The 22,675-nt window shown below is 46.2% G+C and overlaps 1 protein-coding gene across 1 annotated transcript in view; it reads right to left on the reverse strand.

The window, feature by feature from the left end:
* Positions 1 to 22,675, reverse strand: part of LOC120930503 (solute carrier organic anion transporter family member 1C1-like) — a 162,970-nt gene that overhangs the window by 20,328 nt on the left and 119,967 nt on the right. Inside the window, exon 14 of the mRNA XM_040341681.1 lies at positions 1,652 to 1,847. Coding sequence (XP_040197615.1) covers positions 1,652 to 1,847 — 196 coding nt within the window. The remainder of the gene's footprint in view (positions 1 to 1,651; positions 1,848 to 22,675) is intronic.

Consider the following 22,675-nt stretch of genomic DNA (forward strand, 5'->3'; position numbering starts at 1 on the left):
TAAGTCACAGCCGGTAAGATGACAAAAGCTCTTACATCTCCAAAGATTAATTAAGTCAGGGGTCTTGAAAGGTCTCATCTCAGAATTATATGAACGGATCAGTGATCGGCTTATAGGAAAAGGGAATCTGAGTAGGAACAAACAGAGATGGGAGGAGGATGTTGGCCTTATAACAAATGATCAATGGGATAGGATATTGGAATTAGGGACAGTGGTCTCATTAGCTCCATCACAAAGGGTCTCCCATTTATTTTTGGTCCATAGGGTCTATTATACCCCTAAGAGATTACATAGCTTTGAAAGGAAGCCAGATGATAAATGCCCCAGGTGTCAAAATACAGGCGACCTTATACACATGATGTGAAAATGCCCAAAATTGCATAGATATTGGGTTGAGATCTTAGACATTATAAATGCAACCTTTGGGACCACTCTGGAACTTGAGGCCAAGGTATGCCTATTGGGTTGCATTGAGGAGAGAATGGGGCAGAGGGACACATTAGAAGCAGTTATAAGGTGCCTGTTCCAGGCGAGGAAATTGATAGCATTAAACTGGCAAGCACAAAATCCACCCACAGTAACGGAATGGGTTAATGTAATGAATAGGACAATAGGGAAGGAGAGGGGAACATGGATTAGACGTGGAAATCTCAAAAAAATTAAAGCAATATGGGAGCACTGGCTGAGTAAAATAGGGTGCTCACTTTAAAAAGGAGAAGGGGAGATGGAGGGGGAAGGAGGAGAGTAATGAGATAGAGGAGAAGGACAAAGGAATGGGTGATCGGATCTTATAAAGGAAATGGATAGGGAACAAAAGGAGAGGGAAAGGAAAGGGAAAAGGTAAAAAGAGAAAAAAAAAAGAAAACCTGTAAAGGATAAATCAAGAACGAAGTACGGATAAAACTTGTGTGCACTTTAGAAGTAAGATAGGAGGGAGGATGGGAGGGGAGGGCAGGGAATGGGATTGATGGATATTTTTAGTCTATGTAATCAATTTTTGTATGTGCATAAAAGTGTATGGATTGTAAAATATGGATATGTATTTTTTTGTATTTGAAAAGAAACAATAAAAAAAAGTATTGAAGTAAAAAAAAAAAAAAAAGTTTAACCATATTGTATTACCACTGTATCATATCCTATTAAGTTTTCTATTGACCAGTTAGTGGTTACCCCATGTAATTTCTAAATACTGTGTCAGCTCATCCACTGTACATGCAAAAATGTAAGGAGCATCCCTACAACACCCTCCTCCTTACTGGTACAGTGAAAGCACGGGAAAGTGTGCCGGGGCATAGTTTGTATTTTTATGCAAGGACCATCCTCGCAACTCATGGAAGAAGGAGATACACTTTGGTACATTTGCCAGGTGTACGGGAGGACCTTGTTCAAGCACTGGATGAACCCTCAGAGCAATGCTATGCTTCTCCCTGTGCAGAGATAGCTTGAGATTTAACCTGCCTAGACCCACAAATGTGAATGAAGGTCTGGAATCCCAACGATTGGGAAAATATGCTTTTGCATAAAAGTCACAAAGAGCTTTGAAGCTTGGAAAAACTATATTCTTGAGGATTATATGGAGATTGAAACATGATGCATTTTAAACCAAAATAACCGTGCATTATCTTCCAAAAGAAATTATTCATTGACTTGCCCATTATAAGTCACAGTGATCCCAGCAACATCATGGTTCTCACAGCCAATGATAAACAAAGAGAGAAACGTGATTAAGGAGACAAATGTTGTGACAAACGACATTTTAGATGCCGACAGTAAACCGAATTTATACTTCTTCATGATCAGCCCTCCGAAGAACATGCCAGTAGCGGCTGCTGGTAAAATGGATACTCCTGTAAGTGAGACAGTCCATTTGTTAGAAGCTCATCTTTTCAGACAGAAGAAATTATCAGCACCTAAGTGCTGGCAAAATAGTCTTCTACTAGTAATTATCTTCTATTACCTACCAATCAATATCTTCATTTGTGTTATATCTGTGCATAATGTGTGTTTCACCTTTTTTTTACTTAAAGCGGGAGTTCACCCATTTATTTAATTTTTCCTCTTTTCCCCTTAGATTCCTGCTCGTTTGGTCTAGGGGAATCGGCTATTTGTTTTAAAATATGAGCAGTACTTACCCGTTTTCGAGATGCATCTTCTCCGTCGCTTCCGGGTATGGGTCTTCGGGAGCGGGCGTTCCTTCTTGATTGACAGTCTTCCGAGAGGCTTCCGACGGTCGCATCCATCGCGTCACTCGTAGCCGAAAGAAGCCGAACGTCGGTGCGGCTCTATACTGCGCCTGCGCACCGACGTTCGGCTTCCTTCGGAAAATCGTGACGCGATGGATGCGACCGTCGGAAGCCTCTCGGAAGACTGTCAATTAAGAAGGAACGCCCATTCCCGCAGCCCATACCCGGAAGCGACGGAGAGGATGCATCTCGTAAACGGTAAGTAATGCTCATATTTTAAAACAACTAGCCGATTCCCCTAGACAAAAAACGAGCATTAATCTAAGGGGAAAATGTGCTCTCTAAGGGTGAACCTCCGCTTTAAAGCAGAGGTCCGCCCACCACTGCAAAAATTAAAAGACTTTTAATAATCGGACACTTACCTGTGCTGAAGTCCAGCGATGTCCGCACCGCAGCTGATGTTTCCATGCCGCCTCCTTTGCGAGTAAGGGAACCCGGCAGTGGAGCCTTACGACTTCACACCGGGAACCCTATTGAACCCTACTGCGCATGCACGAGGCTCCACTCCTCTCTCATACTGGCCCGGTGGCTGGGAAAGGAGGAGGGAGGAGGAGGGAGCCCGGGCGGTGATGTCAATACCTGCTTTAAATTTAAACCTTCCATTTTTCAATCACTTACTGAGCTGCAGCGTCTTTATCTTTTATTCCTTGCCCATGTAGCACTTTCCTAGATAGGTTGCTGGGATGCTAGGTAATTTAAGTTCTTTTTGGCTCCTCTGTTATCATTGGTGCAACTTGATTGTTTTGGTGAGACGCTTGCACCTTGGAATTAAATTAACCTGTATATATGAGCCGCTGTCCAAAATTATCCCCACAAGGTAGGGTAGATGAATGAAAGTTAAATTAAACAGTGCTTACTCCTCCTAGTTGTTAATGTTCTAATAATTAATAACCTGGGAATTAAGGGTATGACCTGATACTAAATATTAAAGAAGTGGATCCTTTTACCAACAAAATAGTTGTGTACCAATATTGGATAACAAGGTGACAATATATCAGGTAGTAACGAAAGTACACTTACCAAGGCCAAGATGCTGAGGGTGGCTCCCTTTGCGACCCGGCGCGGTCCGCCCCCTGGAGTGGGGACAGGGGAACAGACGCATCAGGAGGCACTGGTACAGATGGGAAGGTGAAGGTCGGGTGCGTGGAACAGGACCAACCAGGCAGTAGTCCGCTTGGAATAGCTGGAAGCGCGCCAACACCACGCACGCGCGTGCCAACACCACGCACGTGCACGCGCGGCGCAAACAGCCGCGATTGCACCGTTTGGGGAGGCAGGTAAGGATTAGTGCCCTGACAGTGCCCCCCCCCTAAGGCGGACTCCGGACGCCTAAACTGTCCATCAGTTCCGGATGGTCCCGGTGAAAAATTCGGATCAGGCGAGGAGCATGTAAATTTCTGGAAGGTTCCCATGAGGTGTCTTCAGGCGGGTAACCCTTCCACTTGACAAGGTACTGGAGTTGTCTCCCTCTCTTCCGGCAACCTAAAATAGATTCGACTTCAAATTCTTTTTCACCTTCAATTTCCACTGGAGGAGGTGGAAGTTCCTCCCTTCCTGGAAAAGAGTCTGGAATAACGGGCTTGAGCAGAGATGCGTGCAATACAGGGTGGATCTTGTATGACCCTGGTAATGTTAGTTCAAAAGCCACAGGATTGATCACTCTTTTAATTTCGAATGGGCCTATGAATCTGGGACCTAGTTTCCGAGAAGGAATGGGTAACCTAAGGTTCGTGGCCGATAGCCATACCTTCTCCCCGACTTTAAAAGCTGGACACTCCTTCTTTCCCTTATCGTAGGATCTTTTGTAATTTTCCTGGGCTTGTTGCATGTTTTTTTGAAGTCTTTGAAAATGTTGTTGTAAAGCGACTATATGTTCTTGAACAGCAGGTACAGGAATCTCGGGAATTGAACTTGGAAGGAAAGTAGGATGGTAACCATAGTTAGCCCAAAATGGAGTCTGGTTGGTGGATGAATGTAGAGAATTGTTATATGCAAATTCTGCGGATGGTAGCAAAGACGACCAGTCATCTTGCGACGTGGAGCAGAAGCAACGGAGATACTGTTCCAACGTTTGGTTGGTCCTCTCTGTCTGACCATTGGACTGCGGATGGTAAGCTGATGAGAGGCATGTTTTAATCTCCAGAGATTTACAAAGTTCCTTCCAAAATTTAGATGTAAATTGCACACCTCTATCCGAAACGATGCTTTTGGGTGTTCCATGGAGCTTCAAGATCTCTTTGAAGAAAACTTTAGCGGTTTCTGCTGCAGAGGGTGTGCCAATCATAGGTACAAAGTGTGCAAATTTGGACAGCCGATCGACCACTACTAGGATTGTAGTAAAGCCTCCAGAAGGTGGTAAGCCTACAATAAAATCCATAGAAATGTCCGCCCAGGGGCGTTCAGGAACAGGAAGAGGTCTGAGTAAACCCCAGGATTTGGTGTTTGGGCCTTTGTAACGCTGACACCGAGAACACGAAGTTACATAGTCCTTACAGTCCGACCTCCACTTTGGCCACCAGAAGGAGCGGCTAACTAATTCCGCGGTTTTCCGAGCTCCAAAGTGGCCTGCTAGTTTGTGGTCATGGAATATGCTCAGTACTAGTTGTCTAGTTTGTTCAGGTACAAAAATTTTGCCTCGAGACCATAGTAAACCGTCTCGTTTTTCAAGAGAGAGTGAGGGTATGTTGGTAATTTGGGTGGAAGCCGTCTTCAAAGAGGAAAGTAGATCCATCTGAGAAATCAGAAAGAAATTTTGAGGCGTCAAGATGGTACTGGGTTCTGACTGGTCAGGTGTTTCGGTGAACATTCTGGATAGGGCGTCAGCTTTTCCATTCTTAGATCCTGGTCTGAAGGTTATGTGAAAGTTGAAGCGGGCAAAGAACAAGGCCCAACGGGCTTGCCTAGGTCTCAGACGTTTGGCAGATCGCAGGTATTCCAAGTTTTTATGGTCTGTGAAGATCAAGATGGGGTGAAGAGCACCCTCTAGGAGGTACCTCCACTCTTCTAGAGCGAACTTAATGGCCAACAGTTCCCGGTCCCCAACATCATAATTTTTTTCCGAGAGATTTAGTTTTCGTGACGCGTAGGCTATGGGGTGCAGCAAGGATTTGGGTCCTTGCCTTTGTGACAGGATAGCACCGATGGCCGTTTCCGAAGCGTCGACCTCCAGGATAAAGGGCAAGCTTGGATCTGGATGCCTAAGGATAGGGGCTGAAGAAAACAAGATTTTTAACTTTTTGAATGCTTCTTGAGCTTCCCGGGACCAATGGAAGCGATGACCTTGGTGAGTAAGACTGGTGATAGGGGCCACAATGGTTGAGAAACCAACAATGAATCTTCGGTAAAAGTTGGCAAAGCCAATAAAATGCTGTACCCCTTTTTTGTCAACTGGCGCTGGCCAATCCTGAACTGCTTTGACCTTTTGCGGATCCATGGATATACCGTCGGTCGAAATGATGAACCCCAAAAACTGAATTGTAGTCTTCTCAAATTCACATTTTTCCGCTTTAAGATAAAGCTTGTGTTCTCTGAGGATAGTCAGGACCTTCTTAACGTGGGTGCGATGTAGTTCGAGTGATACCGAAAAAATGAGGATGTCGTCCAAGTAGACGACTAGGAAGTCATCCAGATATTGGCGAAAGATGTCATTTACCAGATGTTGGAAGGTGGCAGGGGCGTTGCAGAGGCCGAATGGCATTACTAGGTATTCAAAGTGCCCGAACCTTGATCTAAAAGCGGTCTTCCATTCGTCCCCGTGCCTGATCCGGATGAGGTTGTAGGCCCCGCGGAGATCGAGCTTAGAGAAAATCCGGGCTGATCGGAAGCGTTGAAAAAGTTCCGGAATGAGGGGCAAAGGATACCTATTTTTGACGGTGATTTTATTTAGCTCCCTGTAGTCAATACAGGGCCTGAGGGAACCATCTTTTTTCTCAACAAAAAAGATTCCAGCCCCGGCTGGGAAAGACGAAGGGCGGATGAATCTTTTTTCTAAATTTTCATCGATATAGGCCTTTAGGGCCACCAATTCAGTCTCTGAGAGTGGGAAGATTCGACCAAAAGGGATTTTAGAACCGGGAAGTAAGTCAATGGGGCAATCGTATGGCCGATGTGGGGGAAGGCGGTCAGCCTGTTGCTTATCGAACACATCCTTAAAGTCTGAGTATGCAGCAGGGACGTGTTGAAGATCCGATGGTGCAGATATCAAGGTGAAGCAGGAGACTTTAACGGGAGGAAGACAATGCTGAGAACAGAAAGCAGAAGGGAATGTGATGTCTTTTTTGAGCCAGTCTATAGAAGGCTGATGCGCTTGTAGCCAGGGTAAACCCAAAATAATAGGGAATAAAGGAGAAGGAATAAGGTCCAGGCACAGATACTCTCGATGGCCGGTGTCAGAGATGGCGTGGATGGACAGAGTTTCCACGGTAACTAATCCAGAGCGGGGTAGAGAGCCGTCTGCCAGGTGGATCTGTAACTGAAAGTTCTTAGGCCGGTATGGGACATGCAGCTTCTGGGCTAGGGCAGAATCAAGGAAGCAGCTGCAAGCCCCGGAGTCAATGATGGCTGGCAGCCGGACCGCCCCCTGTGGGAGCTGTAGAGAAAGAAAAAGTACAACATAAGTCTGTGGTAAGTTGGAAATATGGCAATTGAAAGAAGACGGTAGTCTTGACTTACTGGGTCTTATGGGACAGGTGCGAAGAAAATGTCCTGCAGCGCCACAATACAGGCAGAGATTGGACTGCCGTCTACGTTGTCTCTCTTCAGGGGTGAGAGGTGCCCGGAGTAGACCGAGCTGCATTGGTTCTGGATCTGAAGGCGAAGCATCTAGGCGGAATCCAATTAGGACGGGATGTCTGGAAGCGTTCCTGCCGGCGTTCTCGAAGGCGTCGATCAAGCTGGGTGGCCGATTGGATTAAGGCTTCCAGAGTGGCAGGTGGGTCACCTCTGGCTAGCTCGTCCTTGAGGGATTCCGACAACCCTTGGCGAAACTGGTATTTCAGGGCAGTTTCATTCCACCCTGTATCAGCAGACCACTTACGGAAGTCAGCAACGTAGTCCTCTACGGGTCTCCTCCCCTGAGTTAGTTGATGAAGGGTAAGTTCCGCGGTAGCTGAACGGAGAGGATCATCGTATAACTTAGATAAATGTTCAAAGAAAGTGTCAATAGTGTCTAATATTGGGCTCCCTTGTTCCAACAAACTGTGGGCCAAAGCTTGTGGTTCATCTGCAAGGAGGGAGATCACGAAACCAACCTTTACAGCTTTACAGCTTCTGAACAGAAAGTCCTGGGTTGAAGAGTCAGATACAGGGAGCAAGCGTTTTTAAACGCCCGGAATTTCTTTCGGTCGCCAGCGAATCGCTCCGGGGTTGGCACACGTGGTTCAGGGTGAGTTACCAGCACTGGAGAGGCAGAAGAGGGTTGAGAAGTAGCAGGACCTGTAGCTAATGCCGCGGAGGCGGCCGAGGGTCCGGGGGTGACATTCATCTGTTGCAAGCGACCGTCTATATGCAGATAGCCTTCCTGTAGTTTTTGTACCGCTTCGGTCAGGGCTGAGACTTGTTGGCATAGCGTCTCAAAAGGCGAGCGCACCCTGTCGGCCTCGGACATCTGGCTGGTTTGTACTATCAGGTAGTAACGAAAGTACACTTACCAAGGCCAAGATGCTGAGGGTGGCTCCCTTTGCGACCCGGCGCGGTCCGCCCCCTGGAGTGGGGACAGGAGAACAGACGCACCAGGAGGCACTGGTACCGATGGGAAGGTGAAGGTCGGGTGCGTGGAACAGGACCAACCAGGCAGTAGTCCGCTTGGAATAGCTGGAAGCGCGGCAGGGAATTCCAGGAGGTCCGGGAAGCAGGATTGGTAGAAAACAGGGAAATCCAGAAAACGGACTGTGGACAAGGAAGCACAGATAAACAGGGTAGTCCAAAGTTCAAGCCAAAAGGTCAAGGGCAGGTGAGATCAGATTAGTCCAATAAGCAAGCCGAGGTCAAGGTAGGAGAAAGCAGCAATCCGGTAGAGTAGAGCCAAGGTCAGGTAAACAGGAACAAGATCAGGTAAGGTTTTTCCAAGATCCAGGAAACACTCCAAACAAACGCTGTGACAAACCAGCAACTAGCCACAGGAAAGGGAGAGGTTTAAATAGCCCGCTCAGGGCTCTGATTGGCCGGACGGACTACAGGTCTGTGTGCGCGCCCATGCGCGCGCACATGCACGCGCCCGCGCGCGCCAACACCATGCACGCGCGCGCCAACACCACGCACGTGCGCACGGCGCAAACAGCCGCGATTGCACCGTTCGGGGAGGCAGGTAAGGATTAGTGCCCTGACACAATATTACATCATATACAGTATTACAGCGCATAAATTGATAAACAAATGATAAAAATTAATAAACAATAAAGTGACAATAGTGCAACATATTTAAAGTGCATATGGTGGTATAGTGCAAATAGTCCTTTTCTTTGTGCCAAAAAGTACTATAGTTCTCCAAGTCTCAATACTCTGGTGATCCACCTCTTGGGGGTAGTGTTAATTTGAGACTCACCGAATGGGTTGGACCCTTTTGTCTTTTAGCAAACAGAGTCAGTCCTGCCTGTAGGTCTTTCTAGGGGACCTGACCCAGTACCATGGACTGCTTCTGGTGTCTCCTCTGGGATAGAAATCCTCTGACTATGGCTCTGGGGCTCCAGGAGTGGACAATGTACAACCACTAGCAGTGTATCGGTCTGGATTGCACTCAGATCTCCTCAGACTCCTGGCCATCCAACTCAGCAGCACTGTCCTGGTCCAGATAGAAAGTCTCCTCAGACTCCCTGCCCTTCTGCTGTCAGTGGGAAGTAGGGGGAGCACTATAACACTTTTGGCACAAAGAAAATAACTATTTGCACTATACCACCATATGCACTTTAAATATGTTGCACTATGGTCACTTTATTATTTATTAATTTTTAACATTTGTTTATCAATTTATCCACTGTAATATATGATTTAATATTGTCACCTTATTATCCAATTTATTCTATTGGTACACAACTATTTGGTTGGTATCCACTTCTTCAATATTTAGTATCAGGTCATACCCTTAATTCCAAGCTTATTAACTATTAGAACATTAACAACTAGGAGGGGAAAGCGCTGTTTAATTTACTTTCAACTATTGATTGCTTTATGCTGTTCTGGAAATCATAGTCTGCAGGTATGATTATTTCCCCCTGCATTCTAGATGTTTCTAAAACATAGTGAGCTGGAAAGTCAAAAGGGCAGCCTGAATATTGAGGGACTGGGGAGGTGTGCAGAGCAGGTGGCTGGAGAGGCATATAAATAGTTTGCGCTTTAGAACAAATTTTTAATTTAAAAAACATTTATCCATGTAAACAAACATATTTTTTTTAACTTATTAACTAAATAATCTTTTAACATAAACAAAGCTTTAAATAAGTGCCATGTTTTAATATCCTGAATTGTATTTACTGCATTAAATACATTTGTTAGATCCCCCAGCAACAATAGATTACCTCAGCAACAAAAGATCCCCCAAGAACAAGACATCGCCCCAGCAACAATAGACCCCCCAGGAACAATGGATCCCTCATCAACAATAGACGCTCCCAGCAACAATAGATCCCTCCAGCAACAATAGATCTCCCCAGCAACAATAGATCACCCCACAAGAAAATAACCCCCAGCTACAATAGATCTCCCAGCATCCAGTATCAATATAATCTCCAGCAGCCAGCAACATAAGCCCGCTCCTGCAACAGTAGCATTCTCCCATCAACAATTAGCCCCCCCAGAAACAATAGATCACCCAGTGACAATAGAGACCCCAGCAGCCAATATCAATAGACACTCCAGCAAATCCCACCACCCCTTGGCATATACATTCAGTGCTGAGGTGCCAGAACTGTGTTCTCCCATGTTCCTGCTGAAAAAAAGCCCTGGAAATATGTATTTGGACATCAAATTGGCATCAGAAAAGTAGTTTGCACACAAAGACCTGTGACTCGCAGGCACTGACACATAGGGATGAGCCAAACACAAATACCCCCCACCAACCGTCCCCCCCCCCCCCGTTCGGTTCGCACCAGAACCTTCGAACGGACCGAACGTTCGCGCAAACATTTAGAACCCCATTGACGTCAATGGGACCCGAACGTTCGAATTCAAAAGTGCTACTTTTAAAGCCTAATATGCAAGTTATTGTCGGAAAACGGGTTTGAGAATCCGGGTCTTGCCCCAGGGAACATGTATCAATGGAAAAAAACGGTAGTTTTTTCTGGAGAAGTGATTTTAATGATGCTTTGCCCAGGTTTACACTGGGTGCGATTTCCTTCGATTTGAGATGCGATTTCACATGTGAAATCGCATCTCAAATCGGCGGCATTTGTCGGCAATGACACCGTCCTAATCGGTGCAACGCCGCATCTGCAGCGCTGCACCGATTTCAAAAAGTAGTTCATGTACTAGTTTTTGCGATTTCGGGCCGCGATTTACATAGACATCTGTGCAGAAACCTGCACAGATGTCTCTTAAATCGCGGCCGAAATCGGGACTGCCGGCGGGAGTGAAATCGTGCGAGTTCAGCTGAACTCGCACGGCTTCACTCCCGCAGCCCAGTGTGAACCAGGGCTTAAAGTGAAAAAAAATATGAAAAATTCCTTTAAATATCGTACCTGCTGGGTGTCTATAGTATGCCTGTGAGGTGGCACGTGTTTAGAACTGTCCCTGCACAAAATGAGATCACTATAAGAAAAAAGTAATTTAAAACTGCTTGCGGCTTAAATGTAATGTCTGGTCCCTGCAATATGGATGAAAATCATTGAGAAAAATAGCATGGGTTTCCCCCCACTCCCCCCAGGTCATTACAAGCCCCTTTGGCCCTATATACTTTGAACAGCATTATACAGGCGGTGCAAACAAGACAGGCACTGTAGGTTTGTTGTTAAGTAGAATGTTGTAATTTTGAACTGGTACTTTTTTAAAGTGTAGCTCCAGCCATAAAATCTATTTTTAAGCTTTTCTGAAAACATAGAGAAGGGTTATCACCCCTGTAAACATTTATTTTGCTGTCTGTGTGCATCTGTTCAGAAGATTGCAATTCACTTTCTGTCCCAATGACAAATGATGTTTTGAAAATGTGTGTTTTTTAGTAAAACAAGGATTGGTGATAAAGCATCAGTGGACAGGAGACACCTCTTACAGAAGAGAATTTCCCTTCCTAGGAGTAGATTTCCTCTCACTTCCTGTTGTCTCCTTCCGTTTGCAAGTAGGAGTTGTTTGTAAGTTGGATGTTTGAAAGTAGGGGCCTGCCGTATATACTCTGCAGAAATTTGGGCCCTAGGTGTTGGTGTTGCCACAACACTGTAAGCCCTCACAGTTAGTCTTGGTGGGTGCTGGAACGCCCCCTGCTGTGTGAACTATTATATCAAGAATTGTAATTCCATTCCATTGTTGAACAGTGGTAGAAAAATTGGGCCTTTGGTGCTGGTGCTGGTGCCACAACTCTGTAAGCCCTCACAGTTACTCTTGGCGGGCACAGGAATGGGCCCTGCTGTGAAATAATAGATCAATAATTGTAATTACATGCCCCTGTTGAACAGGGGCAGAAAAATTGGGCCTTTGTTGGTGGTGGTGGTGCTGGTGCCACAACTCTGTAAGCCCTCACAGTTACTCTTGGTGGGCACAGGAATGTCCCTGCTGTGAAATATTAGATCAAGAATTGTAATTACATGCCCCTGTTGAACAGGGGCTGAAAAATTGGGCCTTTGTTGGTGGTGGTGATGCCACAACACTGTAACCCCGCACAGATACTCTAGTTGGAGTGCAGGAATGAGCCCGCTGCAAAGTATTGCATCAAAAATTGTAATTACATGCCCCTGTTAAACAGGGGCAGAAAAATTGGGCCTTAGGCACTGGTGCTGGTGCCACAACACTGCAACCCCTCACAGATACTCTAGTTGGAGCACAGGAATGAGCCCGCTGCAAAGTATTGCATCAAAAATTGTAATTACACGCCCCTGTTAAACAGGGGCAGAAAAATTGGGCCTTAGCCACTGGTGGCGGTGCCCAGAACCAAAAATGTTCTTACAAGCTATCAGCATGATCATTGAGGAGGAAAAGGATAGTCACTCAGCATAACAGTATAGTCACTCAGCATCAGCATAGGCAGTCTTGAAGGGATCTGACATTTTAAAAAAATATTCAGTTACATCAGCATCAGGTACTTGGTAGCTGGTGGTGATCCAAGCCTGATTAATTTTTATGAAAGTCAATTGATCGACCGAGTCGGTGGAGAGGCACACCCTGTGATCGGTTACAAAGCCTCAAGCAGCACTGAATGTGCGTTCTGAAAGAACACTGGATGAAGGACAAGTCAGTAGCTCAATTGCGTACTGTGCAAGCTCTGGCCAGTGATCCATCCTCAAGACCCAGTAAGCCAGAGGATTTTCGGTGGGAAAGGTGTCCAAGTCTGATCTTGCCCCTAGGTATTCCCGCACCATGTAAAACAGACACGCGATGGTTGCTGGAAACGGTCATACCTTGGGGCTGCGGACTAAAAATTGTCTGAACGCATTGGTCAGACAGCCACCTTCTCCACCGCTCTTTCTGTGACTGACCGAAGCCTCAGCAACACGTTGTCCAGGACCAGGATTTTGTAACCCCAGAGTCTCTGGGAACGCGTTGCACAGACCTTTCTGCAAGGCCTCCCTAAGATGTTTCATCTTCTGCTCCCTCTGCGCCGGCAAGATAAGGTCCGCAAACTTATTCTTGTAACGTGGATCAAGGAGAGTTGCCAGCCAGGAATTATCCCTCTCCTTGATAGCACGAATACGAGGATCCTTCCGAAGGCTTTGCAGAATCAAGGAGGCCATACAAAGTAGGTTTGCTGAGGCATTCGGTGCGGAGTCCTCTGGGTCACTGGGGACGACATGATCCGCAGCCACCTCATCCCAGCCACGTACAAGTTCATGGGTTCCCTGTAATTGATCCCTTAAAGACTGCTGCTGAGTGCTAGGCTCCACCTCCATGCTGACACAATCATCCTCCTCCTCCTCCTCCTTGTCCTCTTCCTGTGTGATAGGCGGGCAAGCAGGAACACTGTCTGGATAAAGGGGGCCTTGAGCGGTAAGGAAGTCCTCCTCTTCCTCCCTCTGTTCTGCCTCAAGTGCCCTGCCCATTATTCCATGCAGCGTGTGCTCCAACATGTGAATAAGAGGGACAGTCTCACTGATGCATGCACTGTCACTGCTCACCATCCTCGTGGCCTCCTAAAATGGTGACAGGACAGTGCATGCATCCCTGATCATGGCCCACTGGCGTGGGGGAAAAAAAACAAGCTCCCCTGACCCAGTTCTGCTGCCATATTGGCACAGATACTCATTGATGGCCCTCTGCTGCTTGTGCAGCCGCTGCAGCATGGCCAACGTAGAGTTCCACCTGGTGGGCATGTCACAGATTAGGCAGTTCTTGGGCAGGTTGTTTTTCCTTTGGAGGTCTGCCAGCCGAGCACTGGCATTATATGACCGTCGGAAATGCACACAGACTTTCCTGGCCTGCTTCAGGACATCCTGTAAGCCCGGGTACCTGCCCAAGAACCACTGCCCCACCAAATTAAGGACGTGAGCCAAACAGGGCACATGGGACAGGTGTCCCTGTTGGACGGCGGAAAGGAGGTTGGTGCCATTGTCGCAAACCACCATTCCTGGCTGAAGCTGGCATAGCATCAACCACCTCTGAGCCTGCCCTTGCAGAGCTGACAGAATATTTGCCCCAGTGTGGCTTCTGTCCCCTAAGCACCCCAGATCAAGCACTGCATGGCATCTTTTTGCCTGAGTGCTTGCGTAGCCCCTAGAACGCCTACGGAGCACCACTGGTTCCGTGGACAAATCAGCACAGGAAGAGGCCATAGAGGAAGAAGAAGAGGAGTGGGTGGAGGAGAGAGGTGTGGCAGAATCATCACTACCAGCATTTTAGAGGCGTGGTGGCAGAACAAGCTCCAACAATACTGCACCCTGTCCTGCATCCTTCCCAGCTGCCAGCAGAGGCACCGTGAAAGATAGGCAACGTCCCTGTCTATGCCTCCTGGACCATGAGTCAGCGGTAATATGCACCTTACCGCTGATTGCCCTGTCCAACGAGGCCAAGACATTGCCTTCCAAATGCCGGTAGAGAGCCGGAATCGTCTTCCTTGGCATTTGGGAACCTGCCACTGAGGTACCACACATTCCACAAATTCACGAAAGGAGGCAGAGTCTACCAGCTGAAAAGGGAGCAGTTGGAGTGCAAGCAATTTAGCCAAGCTAGCATTCAATCGCTGGGCATGTGGATGGCTGGGAGCAAATTTCTTTCGCTGGTTTAGCAACTGGGGTAGGGAAATTTGCCTACGACAATCGAGCGTTGGTGTAGCAATAGAAGATTGCCCTCTGGTACTTGGCAGTGGCACACCTAATTCTACACCTTCAATCCTCTCAGTGCAGGTTTTTGAGAGGACTGAAGGTATAGTGGGGTTGGAGATTCCAGCTGATGAGGAGCAAGGAGAGGTCCGCCTTGTTCTTTGGTGTTGGTCTTTTAAGTACGCTTGCCAACGGACTGCATGGCAGGTCGACATATGTCTGGACAAGCATGTGGTGCCCAAGCGGCTGCTGATTTGGCCACGCTTGATATGCTTCAGACATATGTTGCAAACAGCAACGGTGTGGTCTTGTGCATACGTCTCAAAAAAGGCCCACACCAAAGAACTTTTGGAAAAATGAGTCAGCATTGCCCTGCACATGCAGAGCTCTGCGGTGTGATGCAGTCGGTTGGCTGCCCTTAAGCTGGCCCCTGGAGGGCATCCTGCCTTGTTGGAGATGTGCCTCCTCCTTCTCTCTCATATCAGGCACCCAAGTGAGTCAGTGACCTCATGATCCCCTCCCTCTACGCCGCTGGAGCAAACCTGGCAGTATGCTGCAGCTGGGGGAACATGACTGACAGTTTCTTGTCCTTCTTGGGCACGCCCTCTCTCTGGGCTCACGTTACTGCCTTCATCCTCAACCTGGGTACCATCATCAGAGTCTTCAAAACGCTGCTCATCCTCCTGCAGTATGTACCCAAAACTGTGGTGGAATAGTTCGGGGGACTCCTCAGGGCATGATGGTGGGGCTAGAGAAGGAGCGACTGATGATGACATTGAGCCGATGGAAGAGGCCACTTTGGCAGCTGCATTGGCAGACAAAGTACTCTGAGCCTGGGTGACAGAGGATGAGGACGGCTTTGACATCCATACCAACTAAGCGCTGCGCAAACTGTTGGCGCTATATAAATCCTGTATAATATAATAATAATAACTCTTCTGCATGTTGTGGCTCAACATGGCCAGCTGCCGGAAAAAAAGACAAGCGTGCCCCACAGCCATGTGCTGAGGATGCACCGTGTCCACGACCAGCACTGTTGGCTCTAGACACAGAGCCTGCTTGCCCTCTTTTAGTGGCCTTTAAGTGTCTTCCTCTCCTTGTTTTCCTTCCAGACATACTGTATTTGATTTATTTGTAATGTATTTGAATAGGTACACCAGAAATGGCCTGCAGTGAGATCTAGCTGCACAGAATAAAGTATACTGACTGAATATACTGCAGCTAACTGAATCAACTGCCTGCCTGTAGTATATTAGGAAGAGCACAACAGGAACGGTCTGCAGTTAGATTTGGCTGCACAGGATACAGTATACTGACTAAATATACTGCAGCTATCTGAATCAACTGCCTGCCTGTAGTATATTAGGAAGAGCACCACAGGAACAGTTTGCAGTGATATCTAGCTGCATAGAATACAGTATACTGACTGAATATACTGCATCTAACTGAATCAACCGCCTGCCTTTAGTATATTAGGAAGAGAACAACAGGAACGCTCTGCAGTGAGGTCTAGCTAAACTGTATACAGTATATATATATATATATATATATATATATATATATATATATATATATATATATATATATATATATATATGTTAGGGCTGCGGAAATTAACAATTAATTCCTCGATAATCGTTAATTTCTTTGATCGATCAAAATCATTTTAATGTGGACATTACAGTATGGGGCGAGATGTGGACATTACGGGGGAGATGTGGACATTACGGGGGAGATGTGGATATTACAGTATGGGGGGAGATTTGGATATTACATTATGGGGATGTGGATATTACAGTATGGGGGGGGAGAGTTTAATAAAAAAAAATTGTAAAAACTGTGTGTTATAATTAATCGAAATGAGTCGATTAAAAAAAAAAACTATTAATCGAACACGAAAATTTTAATCATTAATGTTGTAATATTAATATATATGTGTAGGTATGTATGGCACAATAAATTGTATTACATTACCATATTGACCAGGAATTCAGTTGAACTGTCTAAGCCAGCTGAATTCTATCAAAAGGTGCAGAAGACCCTTAGATGTGTTAATCTTATGCAAGACTACCTAGGTACGTGTGCGGTATGGCCCGTTAACCTCAAAGGTTATATTGTTTACATACGTTAGGAAGTATTTATTGATGGTAATTAGACTTGAGGGGGTATTCATTCATGAGAAACATTTGGTTGGGGTCATTATCTGTCACTCTGAAAGACAGGATGTACTGTAGATCAAAGACGGCCAATCAAATTGTTTAGCTATTTAGTGGATAGGGAATATAATTCTGGAGGTCAATCTTGTTACTCAGAATATATTCTCTGTATATTCTCTGAATATGGCACAGGTCTAGAACTGATCTAGTCAAATGGGACTTTGAATTACTCTGTTGGATTTGTATCATCTTTGGAATATGGACTTTATTCTGTATTGGAAGTCAAATAAATGCACTCTCTGGAGAGCCTGAGTGAGCGAGTGAGTGAAAAATTTATAAAGCGCTGCCCATGCAAACTAAATCGCCTCTGGGCGCTCGTTGTTCATTTCTCCTTTGGACTCAAAAGAGGTGAGTCTTGATCTTTCTCCTAAAGGTCAAGTGATTCTCCTCCAACCGAATGCTGGTTGGTAGAGCATTCCATAGTCTCTGGCCTTGGACCGCAAATCTTCGCTCTCCTTTGGACTTGTATCTGGCTTTGGGTATTTGGAGTAGATTTTGATTGGTGGATCGCAGAATGCGATTGGGGTTATAGGCTTTTAGTTTGTCGCATAGATATTGGGGGGCATTTCCCAGAATACACTTATGCGTCAGACAGAGTGCTTTGAAAGTAATTCTGTCTTTTACTGGTAACAAATAAAGGGATCTCAGTGAAGGTGAGATTGATTCCCATGTTTTTTTCCCAGTCACAAGTCTAGCAGCCGTGTTTTGAACGACTTGCAGACGAGCGATTTGGTACTTTGGGAGTCCGAGGTAAAGGGCATTTGCATAGTCCAGTATGGAGTTAACAATTGTTCCCACGACTGCTATGTCTTCTTTAGGAATAAATGGAATAAGTCTGCGTAGTAGACGTAGCAGATGGTGAGATCCGCTGACTACTGACCCTATTTGTGCATCCATTGTCATGTAGGTGTCAAAGATGACTCCGAGACTTTTGACTTTGGTGCTAGGGGCGATGATTTTGCCCAGAATGGGCGGAGGTGTCCAAGTTGTTGCCAGTTGATTCTTTCGATTGGCGTGAAACAGGAGAAGTTCTGTTTTCGAACCGTGGAGTTTAAGATAACTCTTAGTCATCCAGTTGTCAATCAAAGAGAGGCATTTCTCTAGACCGAGATGATGATCCTTTTTGTTGCAGATGCGAAAATAGAGTTGTGTGTCATCGGCATAAGAGTGGTAAAGTAACTCTTGGCTGCTGATGATTTCAAAAAGAGAGCGGAGATAGATATTGAACAGCACCGGCGACAGAGGGGATCCTTGAGGGACTCCGCATGACACTGTGCGTTTTTCAGAAGTGAACGGTCCCAATTTCACTACTTGTGATCGGTTTTCCAAAAAGGAGGAAAACCAAGATAGATCACATTCCGCGACTCTGGCTACTTCTGCTAGCCGAGTCAGTAATAGTTTGTGGTCTACCGTGTCAAAAGCTGCGCTTAGGTCCAGCAGTACTAGAAGACAAGATTCTCCTTTGTCTGCGTCCTCGAGAACATCATCCCATATTTTGAGCAATGCTGTTTCCGTCCCGTGCCCGGGACGGAAACCTGATTGAAATGGATCAAGCAAATCATGGGTATCAAGATGCTGTTGCAGTTGTTGTACCACTACTTTCTCCATTACCTTGGAGAGGACGTTTAGGCCTGTAATGGGACGACGGTGTGTTGGGTCTTTGGGGTCGAGGGTGGGTTTCTTTAAGATGGGTTTGATTATGCCTTGTTTCAACTGGGAGGGCACTATGCCTTCATTGAAGGATTGGTTTATAAGCTGCGTGATAGGCGGTGCCAGAATACCAGCACATTCCTTTCAGCAGTTTGGTGGGGATGATATCATTAGGCGCTGTGCTATTTCGCAGAGTACCGATGATATTTTTTGTGGCATCGATGGAGATGGGTTTAAGAGTGAACTTTGTTGATTGCAGTGAATTTATGTGTGTATTGGGTGAATGATTGAGGGGGGGGGGGTTGAGGGGGGTACTGTTTTCCTGAATGCTTTCACAGATTCCTTCAATTTTGTTAGAGTTTGTTAGAGTTCGCGAGGGCGGTTTAGGGCATTTGTGATGGCATTGGAAAAATGTTTTTTTTGGGCTTTGAAGATTTCTTTGTGGTATTTTTTTGTTATTACCTTGTAGATGGCGTGGTTTTCCTCTGAAGAGCATCTTTTGCAGGCGGCTTCTGCTCTTCTGCGTTCTTGCGTCAGCAACGACAGCTGGTCGTTAAACCAGCTGGAGTTGTTTTTCCGGATGCAGATTTTGCGTTTTGGCGCTACTAGGTCGGCTGACTGTAGTAGGGCCGTGTTGATAGCATCCAGGGTTTCTGTGGCTGTTCGATATAGTTGGATTGTTTTTATTTTGTTCCCTAATGTTGTTTTGAAGAGCTCCGAATGGAGCTTCTTCTGAGATCTCTTCCAGTGCGTTGTCACTGGTTTTGATGTTTTTATTGAAGGGGCATTTTTGATAATCATGAATTTGATTACATGGTGGTCTGTCCATGGTAACGGCTAATTTTTGAGAATTTTTACTTCCAGATCAACACAATAAGATCGAGTGTGTGACCAGAAGCATGTGTGGGCCCACATACTAGCTGCTGCAGACCTAGTCCTTCCAGGTGGTCAATGCAAGCGTTGGCCACGGGGTCCTGTGAGGAGTTGGCCCACAGGTTGAAATCCCCAAGCAGCAAAATATGTTTGCTGTTTAGGGTATAAGTGGAGATGAACTCGGTTAGAGATGATAGAAACTGCGATTTTGGACCCGGTGGTCTATAGCAGAGTAGAATGTGAGTGGTCTCCTGGGGATTTGTTTGAAGTTGTAGAGAGAGGGTTTCCATAAATGGAAGTGGGTTTTGAAGGACTGGTTTAGTGATCGCAAGGTGAGTCTTGTGGATCACCGCCAGGCTTCCTCCTCTTTGCCCCACTCTATTTTCTGTTAAGATGCGATGATTTTCTGGCACCAGTTCTCCTAGAATGGTGTTACAGTCGGCTGTAAGCCAGCTTTCTGTAATAAAGAGGCAGTCTAAATCGCATTGTAGGATGAGATCATGGATTTCTAGTCGATGTCTTACTGCCGATCTTGTGTTGACCAGAGCGCACGATATGCGATTTGGTTGGGATAAGGGGATGTGGTGTTTGACTGTCGATCGTCGATCGATTCTAAACAGTCGTTCAGTCCTTAAGACTTTTTGATGGCGACCGGTAATATTGAGGCAAACGGCTTTAGTCCCCGAATGGTTGCTGCCGAGTATATCAGATTATTCATAGTCGCTACCATACTGGGGGGTAGATGTATGATAGGGGGGGGGGTTCAGTAATGATGGGAGGGGCGATTCGTTGAATCCTACCTCCCTGTTTGATCCAGAGGAAGGCAAAAAAACCCTGTCCGTGCTATGCCAATGTGCCGTGGCAGTGGAAAAAATTCCTTCCTGACCCCCTGGGGGCGATCGGACGTGGCCCTGGATCAAATGCTGGATCAAAAGCCTGGTGTGTTGCTGCAGAAGAACATAACTTTTAGTCATCATACTAATACCTAAATATTAATTATCTAACCGGACTCCACTATATATTATATCACTACTTTGGATCTTATGGTTCTGTACTGGATATGACTTCACTACAAGTAACAGCCCTAATATATATCTATATACGCGCCGTTCGAATTTGGTACGAAAGGCCCATAATGTTCGATCTTCGTCGAACGATCGAACAGCCGATGTTAGACTCGACACTCAAAGCTGATCCCTACTCTGGATAAGTGTCTGTGTGCCACCGTCAGTCACTGTTTTACTCTGACAGCCGAGTTTAAATAACATGCCGAACCACGTGCACCTCGGCGGCGCCAAGTCCTGCCCCTCGCCCGTGACATCATGACCTTACAAAGAAGGAGAGACTCATGTGTTCGCGTGCGCGGTCCACTTCAGGAGACACATTTAAATCCCCTGGTGGAAAATACAGGAAAGACATTATCTATTTAATAAAAAACCCAGGATCTTCTTGACTTACCATTCCCACCGCAGGGTACTACTGAAATACTCACAATGACCCAATCTTCACCCATCACGGCGGCTTGGTGTCATGCCAGACCTTCAAGGACGGGGTCCCCTCTGAACGAAGGGTCCACTGTCTTGGACCTGTATAGTGCCCTGCCAGAAAACCTGTGGTATAGCAATGTGACCAAGGTTCTGTATCCCAGGGCCCAGCTCTCCTAAAAGAAACATTGTTCTTCCGTACTAAGGCTCAGGTGCCATTCACTTTTATCTTTATTTATAGACTTTTGAATGTATCCGATAGCGTAGGCCCTAACTAGGCCATCCATATACTTCTTAGCAAATTAATAACTATGTCCAACACCTTAGACACTGGCGAAAAAACTGAGGTACTCCCAGTGTGGGAGAGGTTATATAGGGAGGGAGACTTATTGGGCTAGATTCACGTAGAGTTACGCCGGCGTATCAGTAGATATGCCGTCGTAACTCTGAATCTACATCGTCGTAAATTTAAGCGTATTCCGGAAACCAGATACGCTTAAATTAGGCTAAGATACGAGCGGCGTAAGTCTCCTACGCCGTCGTATCTTAGAGTGCAAATTTAGGCTGGCCGCTAGGTGGCGCTTCCATTGTTTTCTGCGTTGAATATGCAAATGAGCTATATACGCCGATTCTCAAACGTACGTACGCCCGTCGCAATTAGTTACGCCGTTTACGGAAGACGTACGCCGGCGTAAAAATTAAGCTGGTCTCTAGGTGGCGCAGCCCATGCAAAGTATGGACGTCGGAATGAGCGTATCTTTTTACGTCATTTGCGTAAGTCGTACGCGAATAGGGCTGTGCGTAAGTTACGTTCACGTAGTAGGCAGTGCTCGAGGTATCTTAGGCATTCTATCCGACGCATGCGCACTGGGATACGTCCACGGACAGCGCATGCGCCGTTCGTTTAAAACGTCAATCACGTCGGGTCACCAGTCATTACCATAAAACACGCCCCCCCGTTCCACATTTAAATTTGGCGCGCTTAGGGAGCAAGTGCTTTGTGAATACTGCACTTGCCTCTCTAACTTGCGGCGGCGTAGCGTAAATAACATACGCTACGCCCGCACAAATTTACGCCCCCCTACCTGAATCTAGCCCATTGTCTTGATTATGCCAGTGTCCATCACCTGAAGGTGGCCTATAACCCATATAGTAATTACTATGGTGATCTGTGTCCCTTGATGTCTAAACACAAGAACAGAATTATATTGATGGAGAGGTTAACCAGTCCAAGGATGTTGGGGCTGCATTAGTTTTCTTCTTTAGACATTTTTCCTTCATCTTCCCTTGGTTATTCTGCCAGTAACACACTTGCTGTCTGAGGCCCCTTTTACACTTGTACAACTTGTCCCACGATTTGGAACGGAAAAGTAGCATGACAATGACAACCATTCATACTAGTATGACTTCAAGTTGCTCCGACTTCAAATTAGTCCCTGCAGTACTTGTGTCCGACTTTAATGCCAGTTACACAGGCATTCCCTGAAATTGTGGCAAAATCGCAGGTGCAAAGTCGCAGTAGCATGAAAGGGGTCTTAGGGTGACAATGCTCACTCAGTACACTGTAACGATGGAGGAGCAATGTTGTCACCCTAGGAGAGGACTACAGAACGCCTCCCCTTTTCTCATTTTCATAACATAGAATGTAGGTATGTTAGAGTCCACAGAGAAAGCTATGAACAGTGGGCCATAGATTTTCCGCGGGCGGCGCGTAAGCCATTTACACTCCGCCGCCCCAACCTACAGGAGCAAGTGCTGTATTCCCCAAACACTTGCTCCGTAGTTTGGGGCGGCGGAGTGTAAATGGCCCGGCGTAGCCA

The sequence above is a fragment of the Rana temporaria genome, chromosome 3, assembly GCF_905171775.1.
Source record: "Rana temporaria chromosome 3, aRanTem1.1, whole genome shotgun sequence".
Classification (NCBI taxonomy): domain Eukaryota; kingdom Metazoa; phylum Chordata; class Amphibia; order Anura; family Ranidae; genus Rana; species Rana temporaria.